Source organism: Alosa pseudoharengus, unplaced genomic scaffold (genome assembly GCF_046254945.1).
Source record: "Alosa pseudoharengus isolate Yale_2024_CS ecotype anadromous, Long Island Sound unplaced genomic scaffold, YU_APseudo_1.1 YU_APseudo_1.1_scf_40, whole genome shotgun sequence".
Classification (NCBI taxonomy): Eukaryota; Metazoa; Chordata; class Actinopteri; order Clupeiformes; family Clupeidae; genus Alosa; species Alosa pseudoharengus.
In genome coordinates, this window is record NW_027468775.1 from 70,989 (window position 1) to 83,565 (window position 12,577).

Sequence of the window (12,577 nt, forward strand, 5' to 3'; positions counted from 1 at the left end):
GAATCTGATTGAATTTAGTATTGCCCATCCCCAAAATGCACCAGAATACAGGAAATCACATTAAACTAATTTAACAAATTCTGGGGGAGTACCCCCAAACCCCCCTTCCACATATACGACAATTAGTGGGGAGCCCTTAATACATCTGGGCCCAAGGGCCCGAAAGCTCATAATCCGTCCATGCCTGGTCCCTACACCTGAGAACCACTGATGTGCGTTTTTTTTACTGTACGGTATAATGCTGAATGAGCCAAACAAAAATGTACGCAGCAAAATTTTGGTTGGCCCCACCAAATCTCACTCCAAGGTTTTTTGAAAAGTTGGCAGCCCTGGACCTACCATCACAGAAGTAGCTCTAACAGAGGTGTCTGTCGTTAACGTTAGAAAAAATGCAACGCTGGCAAACTGGCTAGTAGTTACATTAACATGACGGGTTGATGAGGTCCATGCTTCACATTACGTTAACGTTAACTTGCGTTGCTTTATCACATCATACCGTTGCTTTATCACATCATATACTGTACTGACTGTCTAGTGTTATTAATCCCCATGTACAGTCAATGGTTACTCCATGTTGAGATGGCATACATTAAGATTGAGATATTTGAAAACAGCAACAACTAATAAAACCAAGTATATCATGCATCGACTGTTACGGGAGCTGTGTGCTAATCTTCACTTCAACGACTAACTTAGCCTTGTAGCTGCTAACGTTAGCATGTAATTCGCTGTCCGTATTTCTGTTGTTAGCTCATTAGTATTCACCATACTAAATTGTCACAGTCTATAATCAACATAATAAGCTCTCTTAGACGTATTTAAGAACAACAATAGACAAAAAAATAACTTTTCAGTTGATACGCAACACTTACCAGACAAGAACAAACCGATTGTTGTTTGTACTGTTTAGCTAACTCACAGCCGCAAAATTCATCCAGCCAGCTAGCCTTCAGCGCCGAGTCGACCTGCATTGTGGAAAGGAGAAGGGGGCGGGTTTCACTTGACAAGGGGCGTGTTTAACTCGCTGAGTGGCAACTGAGTGGGCGTGCCTGACCGCGACTCCTCTTCACTGCGCATGCTTCAACTTCTGCTGCGCAGCCGCACTTCAAATTGGTTGCAAATTTTCCAAGATGGCGTCGCCTCGGCGGCTTCAATTCCATAGAACACTGCTGAATGCAACCACACTGTCCAGTTCTATATATACAGTCTATGGGTCGACGTTTATGACGTTAACGTTAGCTAAATTAGCTAACGTGATCTGGCATTGCTAGCTTGTACTAGCAAGGATAAAAACAAACTCTTGAAAGATTGCTAAGCCATCAATTTAACTTCTCCAAAGACTACCGAAGGTCATAAAGAGTAAGCTACATCAGAATCATTCAACAATATGCTTTGGGACTCACCTGATAACGAATAACTTGGCACTTTAGATCCAACTGGCTTCAGCCCTTGTTATCTCATATGACGAGTCCTTCTGGCTCTGTAGGACCAACGTCGATGGCATGACTAGAATTTATGGTATCTTTAATTTGGACAAACCTGTAACCTTATACGGACCGTAAACGTATGCATTTTCTGGTCTCTACAGTCCATCTGTCTTGCAAATAAAGTTACAAGCATAGACTGTATGAAATAACGTTAATGTTTGCTCACACCACGTTTTGCTCGAAAGCTGCACAGATCCGCCCACTCCATTTCAAATTCAAACAACCATGTTATTGGTCAACTGGACTGCCTACATTTAACTGTGTTGCCTATAAATTTAACAAAATGCCACATTCATCCTCTCACAACCGCTACTACATCACAAACGTATAGGCTACTACCTTGCTAAGACACAAAATCAACAAAAGAAAAAATATTATTTGATGACCAAAACTGATAGATCAGTGTGTCTAGGTTATTGCACATTGCCATCCATGCGGCTGACATATATCAGGCCTAAAACATTAGTAGGCCTATAGTATTAAAGGTGAGATGATTATGAAACTATGCAAACAATGTATTAGGCCTACCAAAACAATATACTTTCCATAAGTACACTATATTACAATTCTAAGTATTAGCAATTTAATACACTTAAACTAAATAAACTTCTTTACCATTTAAAATACACTAACAACAAAGTATACTTTTAAAAAGTACATTACAAAAACACTTTGAATATTGCACAATAAGTATATTTCATTTTAGTACACTGAAGTTTAACTTAATAACATCTACTTTGAAGTATACTTTCTAAAAGTACACATTAAACATACTTTACATAAAGTACAAAAACTGTAAGCATACTTGCTTTATACTTCATGTACTTTAATCATATTTCTAACACACTAAAGTATACTACTTTTTCACCTGGGTATTGCGTGTTATGGGGGAAGACATGACATTTCTTGAAGCATTTGGGAACACACTGAATTAACTGGAAAGTAGAGTCCCTGATAGATTAGCTTGCTTGCAATTGCCGTTGTCCATGACCTGGCAGTTCTATGGCAAGCAATTTTAACATACCTTACGGCAAACCGCCTACACTGGGTAAACTTGAAAGCAGAGCTTACCATTGTGTGTGCATCCATGGCAAGCTGTTTTAACATTTAAATGTATTATGCGTAGGAGCAATGAGATATTGATTGTAAATTGAATATAACAGTTCAATTTCATGTTCAAATTTGTTGTATCAATAAAAGAAAAAGTAATTCATGCTTTAGACCATTTAAAGTAATAATTTAAAGTAAATTATTTAATAATTTAATTTAAAGTAAGTTTAACTTAAAGTACCAGTTCAGGCACCGTTTCGGCACCGGCACCGTTTTAAAAGTATCGCTTTAGCACCGGTATCGGATAAAAACCCAAACAATACCCAACCCTAGCTGGCAATGCTGAAAACAATTAACATCCTTATTTATCTTACTTACATAGAGTTGACTGTGTTGCTTAATCCACAGATGTGGTGGAGCACTGTTTTCGTTATGGTTTGCTAAGGAGTAAGGTTAACCCTTTGCTTTAAAATAGGGGAGATCTGGGACAAGAGAATTTAATCTAATTTAACATAATTACAGAAAACTTAATCAAGATTGAAAGGCATTTTTCTGTGTATCAGTATTGTGTTAATCGCACATATGTCATTTTCAACTCATATCACTATAAAATCCTAGCCTGGTGTTACCATCCTACGTACTTCCGGCCAAAATTTGATTTCAGCCTCGCACGTAGTCTGGCCCAACAGACAGTATGCGGTTCGTGTACAACCGCGCCAATCAGCGAACAGTTGAGTGATGACGCGGAACTTGCCTGCCGAGTTGCTTGTTGTAGTCCAGCGAAGCTTGTAGTTCAACATTATAGCAACAATGGCGACGGAGGAAGAGACGCTAGAAGCTATCCGCGAAGTTGTCTCAACTCTCGAGGGCATCACGCAATTAAAGCAGGAACAAGAGGCTTGTCTTGTCAATTTTATAAATGGCAAGGACGTCTAAAAACTCTCCTTCCAACTGGCTTTGGAAAAAAAGTTTGATTTATCAGATGGTGATTACTAAACCTAAACGCACAAGTGTACTACATGCATCACTACTTTTCATGTTTTCAAATAAACGTTTGCTGCTCGTTATTCTCCCCCCTACTCTCAAATTACCTTTACAAAATCAATGCGGCCTACTTAAGGAATGGAATGTTAGCTACTAGCCTACCAAGCGGGGCTCAAGGCGAGGCTGTGTGTCTTGACTTGAGCTAGCCGGTTACCAAGCGGGGCTCAAGGAAAGGCTGCTGTGATTGTGCTTGACTGGGACTAGCGGTTACCGAGCTGGGCTCAAGGTAAACCACTCCGTGTTTGTGTTTGACAGAGGCCTGTGGCTGAGCTGGGCTCCAGGCGAGGCTACCGTGCTTGTGGACAGTAACGTTAGCCAGTCACGGAGCATGGCTCAAGGTGAGGCTGCGTTGTTTTATGCCGAACAACTGTTAGTTTAACTGAGCAAGCTCCAGGTTAAATAACACGTAGGTCATCAGTACAATCCAACTTATCCAAGAGTGTAGTCTGAACAGCCCGTGTAGGACGAAGTAAAAGCTCCGTAGCTCCGACGAAGTCGCCGGGCTGCGTAGAACAACAATCGTCTGATAAGCGGCGAGAAGAGATAAGAGGAAAACTGGCGTGTGACAAGAGCTGATATAATCTCGGTGACATGACGCTTTTGGTATACAACTCTCGGTCTGTGGCTGGCGCAAGTTAGGGATATATCCACTACGAAGAGACTGCCCTGGCGGTCAGGTAGCCTACATACTAGCCAGCGGTCTGTTTACTACTGAGAGCAGAAGTGGGAAGCGTAAGAGCCTGAAGCGGAAGTGGTAAGCGTAATAGCCTGAACTCCGGCGCACAGCATACGTCATTACCAAACGTTGCTGATTGGTTAAGGGAACTCCAATGATTTTAAACCTCGTAATAAGCATCCGCCCATTACGGAGACGGATTCTTATTACTTTGTTCCAGACTGTATGACGAAGAGAATTCGTAGTCACAGGCGGTAAGGGCCAGGCTAATAAAATCTCATAAAACCGGACAAATATCAAGGCTCCCAATACATTTCTATGGAGCCGTAAGGTGAAGTTGACGGGCCATGTCTGCCTGCACGGAGCTACTGGACTGCCATTGGCTCATCTGCGTTCGATGGGCGGGGTTTTGCGAACGGTCAATTAATTTGTGCACATGCGCAGTAGGGTTCTCCATGCGTCTTTGATTCCTAAAGGCACTGCTGTCAAGCATCCTCTTGAAGAAAGTTTACTTTCTTGTTGTCTGGTTTCGACGAACAAACGAGGCATAAAAAAAAAATTTCTTGGGTTCCGGTTTCCGACCGACCCTGTCAATTTATGTGCGACCCAAATTTATTTTATGAGCTTGGGGAAGAAATAACACTAAATAGTCTAGGCTACATTAAATAAATCAACAAATAAAAGGCGAACTATAATTACATTAATTACCCCTTGCGTTATGTATAGGGATGAGCGTATTCTCTCTGTTACAAAGTAGCCTATGCACAGCTGTTCATGAAGACGATTGTTTTCGTCACTTATCAAGGCACTCGCAATTTTGTCCAAACACCGCAACTTTTTCGCAAATTTGACCAATCATCGTAGTTTCACCGTGAAATGTCACCTACCGCAACAGTCCCTCGCGCAGAATATTGAGCCAGATGGCACACTTACTTCTGCACCTTCTGCATATGACACCAAAGACTGCCCTAAGTGTTCGTTCCTCTGCAGTTTTGATGACAATAAATAGAAGGCTAACGTTAATGATCTGCTTACTTGCATCTCTCAACCTGGTGTTACTAACCTACCTAGGCTATCAAAGTAAGTTAATTAAGGCCTACTTGGTTTACTGACATTTGAGTAGGCTATGCAACCCATTGGCAAACGTTTACCTGGATATGTCCTTTTAGCTTATGTCATGTTTATGTCAAGCTTATGTTTGCTAGCTTGTGGGCTTAGTTTGAGCAGTGCTACCAAAATCATAGACATTAATGAAATTGCAAGACATTTACCTCTTCTATGATCCAAGAATGATTTCATTCGAGTTGTTTTTTTTTAACATTTATTTTAACTAATGACATAGAAGACATTCCCAATTGCATCCACATAATGCACTATGCAAAAAGTGATTTACACTTGTAGCCGAACACAGTGAGATGCAAGCCTTCCAATCCACTCAGAAATGTTATTAGGCTACTCTCACGTCCTTAAAGGGGCAGGCAGTCAATTAGACGTACACCACAGTGTAGTCAAATAATTTAAATCAATATGAAAGTACTAGATACTTACTTGGCTATTAGTAATTATGCAGGCCACAGACTATGAATTCTTAAAAAGATATGAACTTAATATGAATTACAAAATATATGAATGTATTGAAACATATGACATGATGCCATCTCTTTAGGTGACTGTCTTTTTTGGACAGTTCTACTATACTGCTTTGTGAATTACCTCAGTCAAAGCATTTTCACAAATAAAGTAGGCCTACTTTGATTTTCTGTAATCCTTACTGTTTACCTTTGATTATCCTTTTTAATAAGCATCAAAATTTATCAGTGTGATTTTGGTCTTACTAGCCTTAATTGCCCTAAATTTAAACTATTTTTGCAATTTTCACTTCCTCCTGCAATTTCTCCACAAGAAACAGCTAAAATCATCGCAACTTCCATCCAGGCATTTTAGGTTGCAACAGTCTCAAAAAACCTTGTGAAGGGAGGGATTGATTTTCTACCTATCCCTTACTGCCACTGGGGAAAAAAATAAAAAATAAAAAATTCCCTACCGACCCATGGCCTCAACTGACAACCAACAGGAACCAAACATTTTTTTTTTATGCCCGATGACGAAACGGACGTTTTCCTACCACACCCAATGTAAGTTACAATTAATTTGTGTTTTTTATTTGATTTATTTTATTTGGATGGAGTGTGTGAAGTCTGTTTAAAACGACTCGGCTAATCAAGTAAGCAAGCAAGCAAGCTGGCGTTAGCTTCATGCTTAGCAACATACTCGTAGATGCTACGTCTAGAGAGGACGTTAAGTTTAACTCTAGCTAGTTTGATAATATTGGTATTACGCCGAGTAAGTTCATAACTTGATTAAGCGATAACCGAGGATTCAGTAGGTAAGTTATATTATGTTAGCTAGACCTCGGGAATGTTTCTAGATTTGTGGTTGTGTGCAGTGGAGGCGGTAGCTAAGCACTTCACACTCAAATTGCCAGCCAGCCTCCTTTCCTAGCGATAGCTGGCCTGACGAGGGAAATGGCCTTCTATGGCAAATAATCACTGGCTGAAATTCAGCCTTCGTTTTGAACTACGTTTGTATGAGTGGTAGGTTGTGGCGTAAAATGACTTGATTGTAGGGTTAGCTGTTAGTTTGCTGTTCAGTTGAACATATTTATCTAACAGCTGCCCCTCCCCCCTTCTATTTCTGTTAGGTGCCGCTTCACTCTGCTACTGGAGGATCAGGCTGACTGCAACAGCTATGGATGCTATGGATGGCAGGAAAACGCAGTACACGTGAATTTCTAGATGAAGAGTGAATAAATGCACTTGCTTAACTGATAACAAGTTGTCAATGGTTATTTATGGAAGCTTGTGTAGCCTAAACAAGACATACGTAGGCCTAGCCAAATTTGTCCTGGCTTGTATATAAAGCAGGATATGAATTTCCCAATACTTTGCCAGATTAGGCTAATAGCGGTTTACTGAGGTTTAATATCAATTGAAATACCATTGAAATCACGTTTATCTTTAGTTTGGTTGTAATTTCAACATTGTTTCAATATTTATTTTAGTGGAAATACCATTGAAATCCCGTTGATCTGTAGTTAGAATTTCAATGTTGCTTCAATATTAATGAAGGGTCCAAAAGTGATGTAGAATAAATGTTGCAATGCGACGTTGATTCAATGATTTTAACGTTGACAAAGTAATGTTGATTTTAACATAGATTCAATGACTAATTGTTATCTGGGTGCAGAATGAGCAGTCATCAACACCAACTGAAAGCCCCGTTTTGCAGGTAGTCTTGCATTGCATACAATTTGGCTTTCTTTGAACTGCATTTTCCGAAGGCCAGTATTCATGCTTGTGTCACAACTTCAGAACGGCTTGACACACATGCTTTAAATTTGGTGTGGATATTTGTATGGACTCAATGATGAAGTCAAATGTCATAAACCCATCTTGAGTGTGATATCTCAAGAATGCCTGACACAAGGTTTTTTGGTACAAGGGTTTGTATGAACTCAAAGATTAAGTGATTCAATGATTTTTTTTCTTCAGGAATCCCCCCACCAACATTAACCCAGCAGCTTTCCATCCACTATTGTAATTCCTCTGGCATTACATTTCTAATTTTTTTCTATTCCTCAGAAAACACTTTACTGGACCAAGATGATTTGGATTATGTAGACAATCCTGACTGGAGGAGAGACATGAGAGGACTATCTGATAATATGGCTGAGTACGAAGATTTAGATTTACCTTCTCGTACATTTATTTAAAAATATTTTATGATCATAATGCTTGAAAACAGGCACTGCACTCCAGTTCAACTATAGTTTGCTGGTTATCGTGTTAATTTCATTTCTTTGTGGTCACCACACCTTAAAAAGTGTTAATTTAGAGGCATTTAAGAATTTTCCTATCACCATGTCAGTTGGGTGGCTTGCTAACCGAGGATATGAGGACAAAATCAGAGGAAAAAATACCTAATTAAAATCTCCGCTCTTAAAGGTTGGACATTTCATCTGGCAACATTCTGTGTCAGTATTTTAAACCAACAAACTGCTGCAAATCCTGTGAAGACAAAGATGAAGACACCTCACACTGGATTCTGATGGAACCCTCTGTTTCCATGGAGACAGGAGTCCCAGTGTATAAACACAGCTCTCCACCAGGAAGTTTTGAGTGCACAGCGTCTGGTTTGCGCTGGGTGTGTGCGGTTGAAGTCTCTCTACAGTATCACTTTAGTGACCCCCATGTATTCAGAGCAGAGCTTGCCATGTTGCAGTATGAGCCAATTGGTCCCTTGATGGACATCAAAGTGCTCTCAGGTGAACTGTTGGAGGCTCATCTGCCCCATTTTGCCTGTCTGGAAGGTTCAGACTCCTCTCTTAGAGAGGCTGTGAGAGTTCTGCATGGGGTCAACAGCAGTGTGACTCTAGAGAAATGTGAACTGACCCGCTTCCACGCAAAGCTCCTCAAGCCCTCCTTCTCACTGACAGAAGTCCTGGTGAAATTTGGAATCCCAATGAAAGCCCATCTGGATGTGTTAATCTACCGGACCAGAGTGACACCCCTGGTTCTCCTCACATATGTTGTGCCACGGGATGCTTCCATGATTCAGGCTGTTAAAGAGGATTTATGCAGGACCCAAGATGCAAAGGAGATCATAACACATCGACCAGACATGCCCATTTGGATGCACACAAAGTTTAGCCTAAAGGCATCCCCCTGTGATGCTAAGATCTCCCCATCGGAGATCACCCTAAAATACATCAGACCTCCTGACTTATTTCGGGTGGTCATTGACAATGCAGAGGACTCCTTTGATTTGGAGATACTCAGTGATGGCAAGTCCATATGGAAAGCTACACTGGAACGTTTTGAATATGGTGAGACTGGAGAAATGGCACGCAGTCATGAAATGCAGTCAGCAGCATCCAGACGTTCCCGAGTCATGACCCACAGAGAGGTGGCTTACACAAGCAGAGCTGCCAGGACTGATGAGGAAGAAGGGAAAATGGCCTCCATGTCATACAAAGGTATGTCACTCAGCACAACCTTTTTAACCACTGATTGTGTATTTATAATAAAAAATAAGTTTTTGTTTGTTTGTTTTACCTTATTTAATCGTGTTGAAGTAAGGCTGAGTAGAGACACTGGCATCAAAAGAGGTTTTAAAACCTTGAGCCTCGATGATCTCTTCCTAGATCGACTGTCCTGTATTCGTCTTGATCTCATCGAGAGGACATCAGAAGGCGTACTGAAAGGTCTGGTTCTGAGGCTTGAGTCCCATCAGCCTCCTGTGTTGAACAGTATTGAAAAAGAAGTCATCCAGCAGAGGACCAGTGTGCTGCAGGACCAGGTGACCTCCCTCATCGACATGATTATGAAAAAGGGGGACAAAGCGTGTGGCATCATGCTCTCCCTCCTTAAAGAACTAGATAATTACCTTTATCAAGACCTTATCAAGAAAGCACAGAACCTTTCTGAACGCGTGTAGGAAGAGACCCTCCCATACTGTCGGTGGAACGTTTGTGTGGTGCATGTGGTGAGGACTGTGAAATTAGAAAAGAGTTGAATGGTCATGTCATCATCATTATAAGGGAAGAGGACTGATGCACATCATGCATGTGTGAACCAATGTGGTAGAGCCTTCCTTTCTTCCTGTAAGCTCTGCCCACTGATCTATAAAGAAGTGTAGAGAGAGAGAGAGTGGGTGTAAATGTGTGTATGTTTGTGTGTGTGTGTGTGTGTGGGGGTGTTATTGGTGGTTCCCATGCACAAGTGGCAACATGACAACATGAACTGTGTGTGCAAGAAGTGTTCTTTATAGATCAGTAAGCTCAAGGCAATCCTAACTTTTCTATTCTATTGTCCCTTGTTGGTGGAATGCGCTACCAGTTCCTACCAGAGCAGGGGCTTCCCTCTCTATTATTCAAAAAACCTCCTGAAGACACAACCCTTCCAAGAGTATCTCCTCTCTTAGCCCTAACAGCTGAACATGCTTTATCTAGCTCTTACCATTACCCTGTCTTGACCAAGCCTGGAGTGGCTAATTGGGAGCTTCGGGAGGATTCCCGATGGGCCGTTAACATTTTGGGCTGGTTTGAATATTGTGAGTTTAAATATGTTGTTTCTGAAGTTCATTTTCTGCGGCCTTGCGGCACTTCAGCAGCCTAGGCTGTGCGGTCGTAGCCCCTTACTCGCAGTTTTTTTATTTCCCAAATATTAACAAAGTGTCACTCACAAAAACTGTTCGGAAGTCACAACTATATTTGCAATGTCACTACATTTCCGGTGGCACAGCCCTGACGAACTCTAATGTGTAATAGGCTAATAATTATTCATTTTACTGTAAAGTATTAACCCCAGATCTCAAAAGCCTTTGAAAGTAAAATGTCGTTCAAATGTGAGTTTGGTCCTCCTCACATGGATCTACAGAAACTATAGATCCATGTGAGGATCAAAAGTTCTCGTGCAAGAACAATACAAAAGTCAAACTAGTAGGCCTAACTGATCATTACATGATTCCATTGCCAGCAACAGGGTGATCATTAATATACCTTTTTTTTTTATCTCAGGGGAGGCTATTCCTATATTAACTCCTGTGATGTACTTAAATGACCCCCAACCCCAAGGGATGCTGGAACTTGTAGTTTCCCAGTAAAATGTTGTGTCCCACTCCGGCCCTGATATTGACTATCCCTCTTCTCCATCCCTTGACTTCGCTTGAACTGTTATTCTATTCTGTACAGTAGTACTTAATGCTGCACTAACAATATCCTACAGTAGTATCACTGTACCTTTTGTACATGAAAGCTGGCAGAATGTAATGAGGGAAAAGTCCTTTAACTTCCACAATGTTGAATGGCATGGTATTTGGTCTGCATGGATATCTACGCATCAGAATGATCTACTTTCGGGATGTCTTTAACATCTCTGGACCATGCCGCTTTCAAATAAACATGTTTTTTTACACATTTTACACGCCATAGGCTACAGGCCACATATTTTCACAAGTTAATAATGGAAGGATGTATTAACACTGTTGTAAAAATATTTTAATCTTAAATATTCATTTTTTTCCCTTTTTTTTTTTCTTAATATTTTATTGATTTCTATTTTTAAACAAAGCCAGGGAGCCAACAGAGAGTGGCTAAAGGGCCTCATGCGGGCCGCAGGTTGCCGATGCCGACCCTTGTCCTGGTGGCACTCTACCTTTTGTACCTTTTGTATCTTTTGTACTTGAACTGTACCTGTACTGTAGCTTTACTGTAGCTTTACTGTAGCTTGATTGTTGTAAGTCGCTTTGAATAAAAACGTCAGCTAAATGACTAAATGTTATAAACAATGTGACCACGCCTTTCTGGTAGTGTTTTGTCTGTGGTGAAAACATTGGTTTTTCTCATGACTGCCCTTCAGTTTGTTGTAAAGGCGCCCCCTGCAGGTGAGCGAAGAGGCTGCATCATATTATGACTTCACTGTACAGATGTACAGTATACATTACAATATGACAGCTCAGAGAAGATCAAAAAAAGGATGTACATTTAATGTAGTAGTAGGCTATTGATGTAAATATAATAAATGCAGATAAGTAACCTATTGTGGAGTTGTGATTATTTGATACAGAAGTGCCATTGAGTGTGGTTTATTCGTTTTTGACAGTAAACAGACACATATGTTTAAATACATACGAATTTGGAGCGTAGCACAGGTAGTGAGTGTTTCTTGTAGGCACAGACACACTCAAACACAGAAGTCCCACACACACACACACACACACACTGAAGTCCTGCACACACACTCACACACTGAAGTCTCATATAGGGTCAGTTTGAGGTCACCAAGATTCTGAAGTTCAATGGAAAATCCAGCATATTTCAACCTGGGCCCCGGACGTGTTGATCTACGAGATTATGTCAAAGAGCATAGATGCCAAAAATGCCGTCTTTGACATTGTAGCCATAGCTGGTATAAAGTATGCTACTTAACTGAATTATTAGAATCTATACGCAATGTAGTTGTAAATGCATATTCCTGTCTGACATTGTGGTTCCAAACTAGAATTTAGACTCATTATCATCTCAAAACAGACCCTACAGAATGCCAATCTAATAAAACAAGTTCAAAATACGGAAAGGAAGAAGCACCACATCATCTTTTTATTTCTGTGCTCCCTGTTGAGAGCACACTGTTTGTGTGCCTGTTCAGAGTGATCTGTTCCTTTCCGAGCATGAATGTATTGCACAATGGCTTTGCTTTGTCTCTGGTCCGGAGTTTGTGGGTTAAAAGCAAACTATGGGAAAGAAATTGGTGAATATCTG

The 12,577-nt window shown here is 40.7% G+C and overlaps 1 protein-coding gene across 1 annotated transcript in view; it reads left to right on the forward strand.

The window, feature by feature from the left end:
* Nucleotides 1–9,928, forward strand: part of LOC143103419 (uncharacterized) — a 46,619-nt gene extending 36,691 nt beyond the window's left edge. Inside the window, exons 12-14 of the mRNA XM_076267201.1 lie at nt 7,899–7,989; nt 8,262–9,292; nt 9,461–9,928. Coding sequence (XP_076123316.1) covers nt 7,899–7,989; nt 8,262–9,292; nt 9,461–9,753 — 1,415 coding nt within the window. The 3' untranslated portion in view covers nt 9,754–9,928. The remainder of the gene's footprint in view (nt 1–7,898; nt 7,990–8,261; nt 9,293–9,460) is intronic.
* Nucleotides 9,929–12,577: the final 2,649 nt, after the last annotated feature.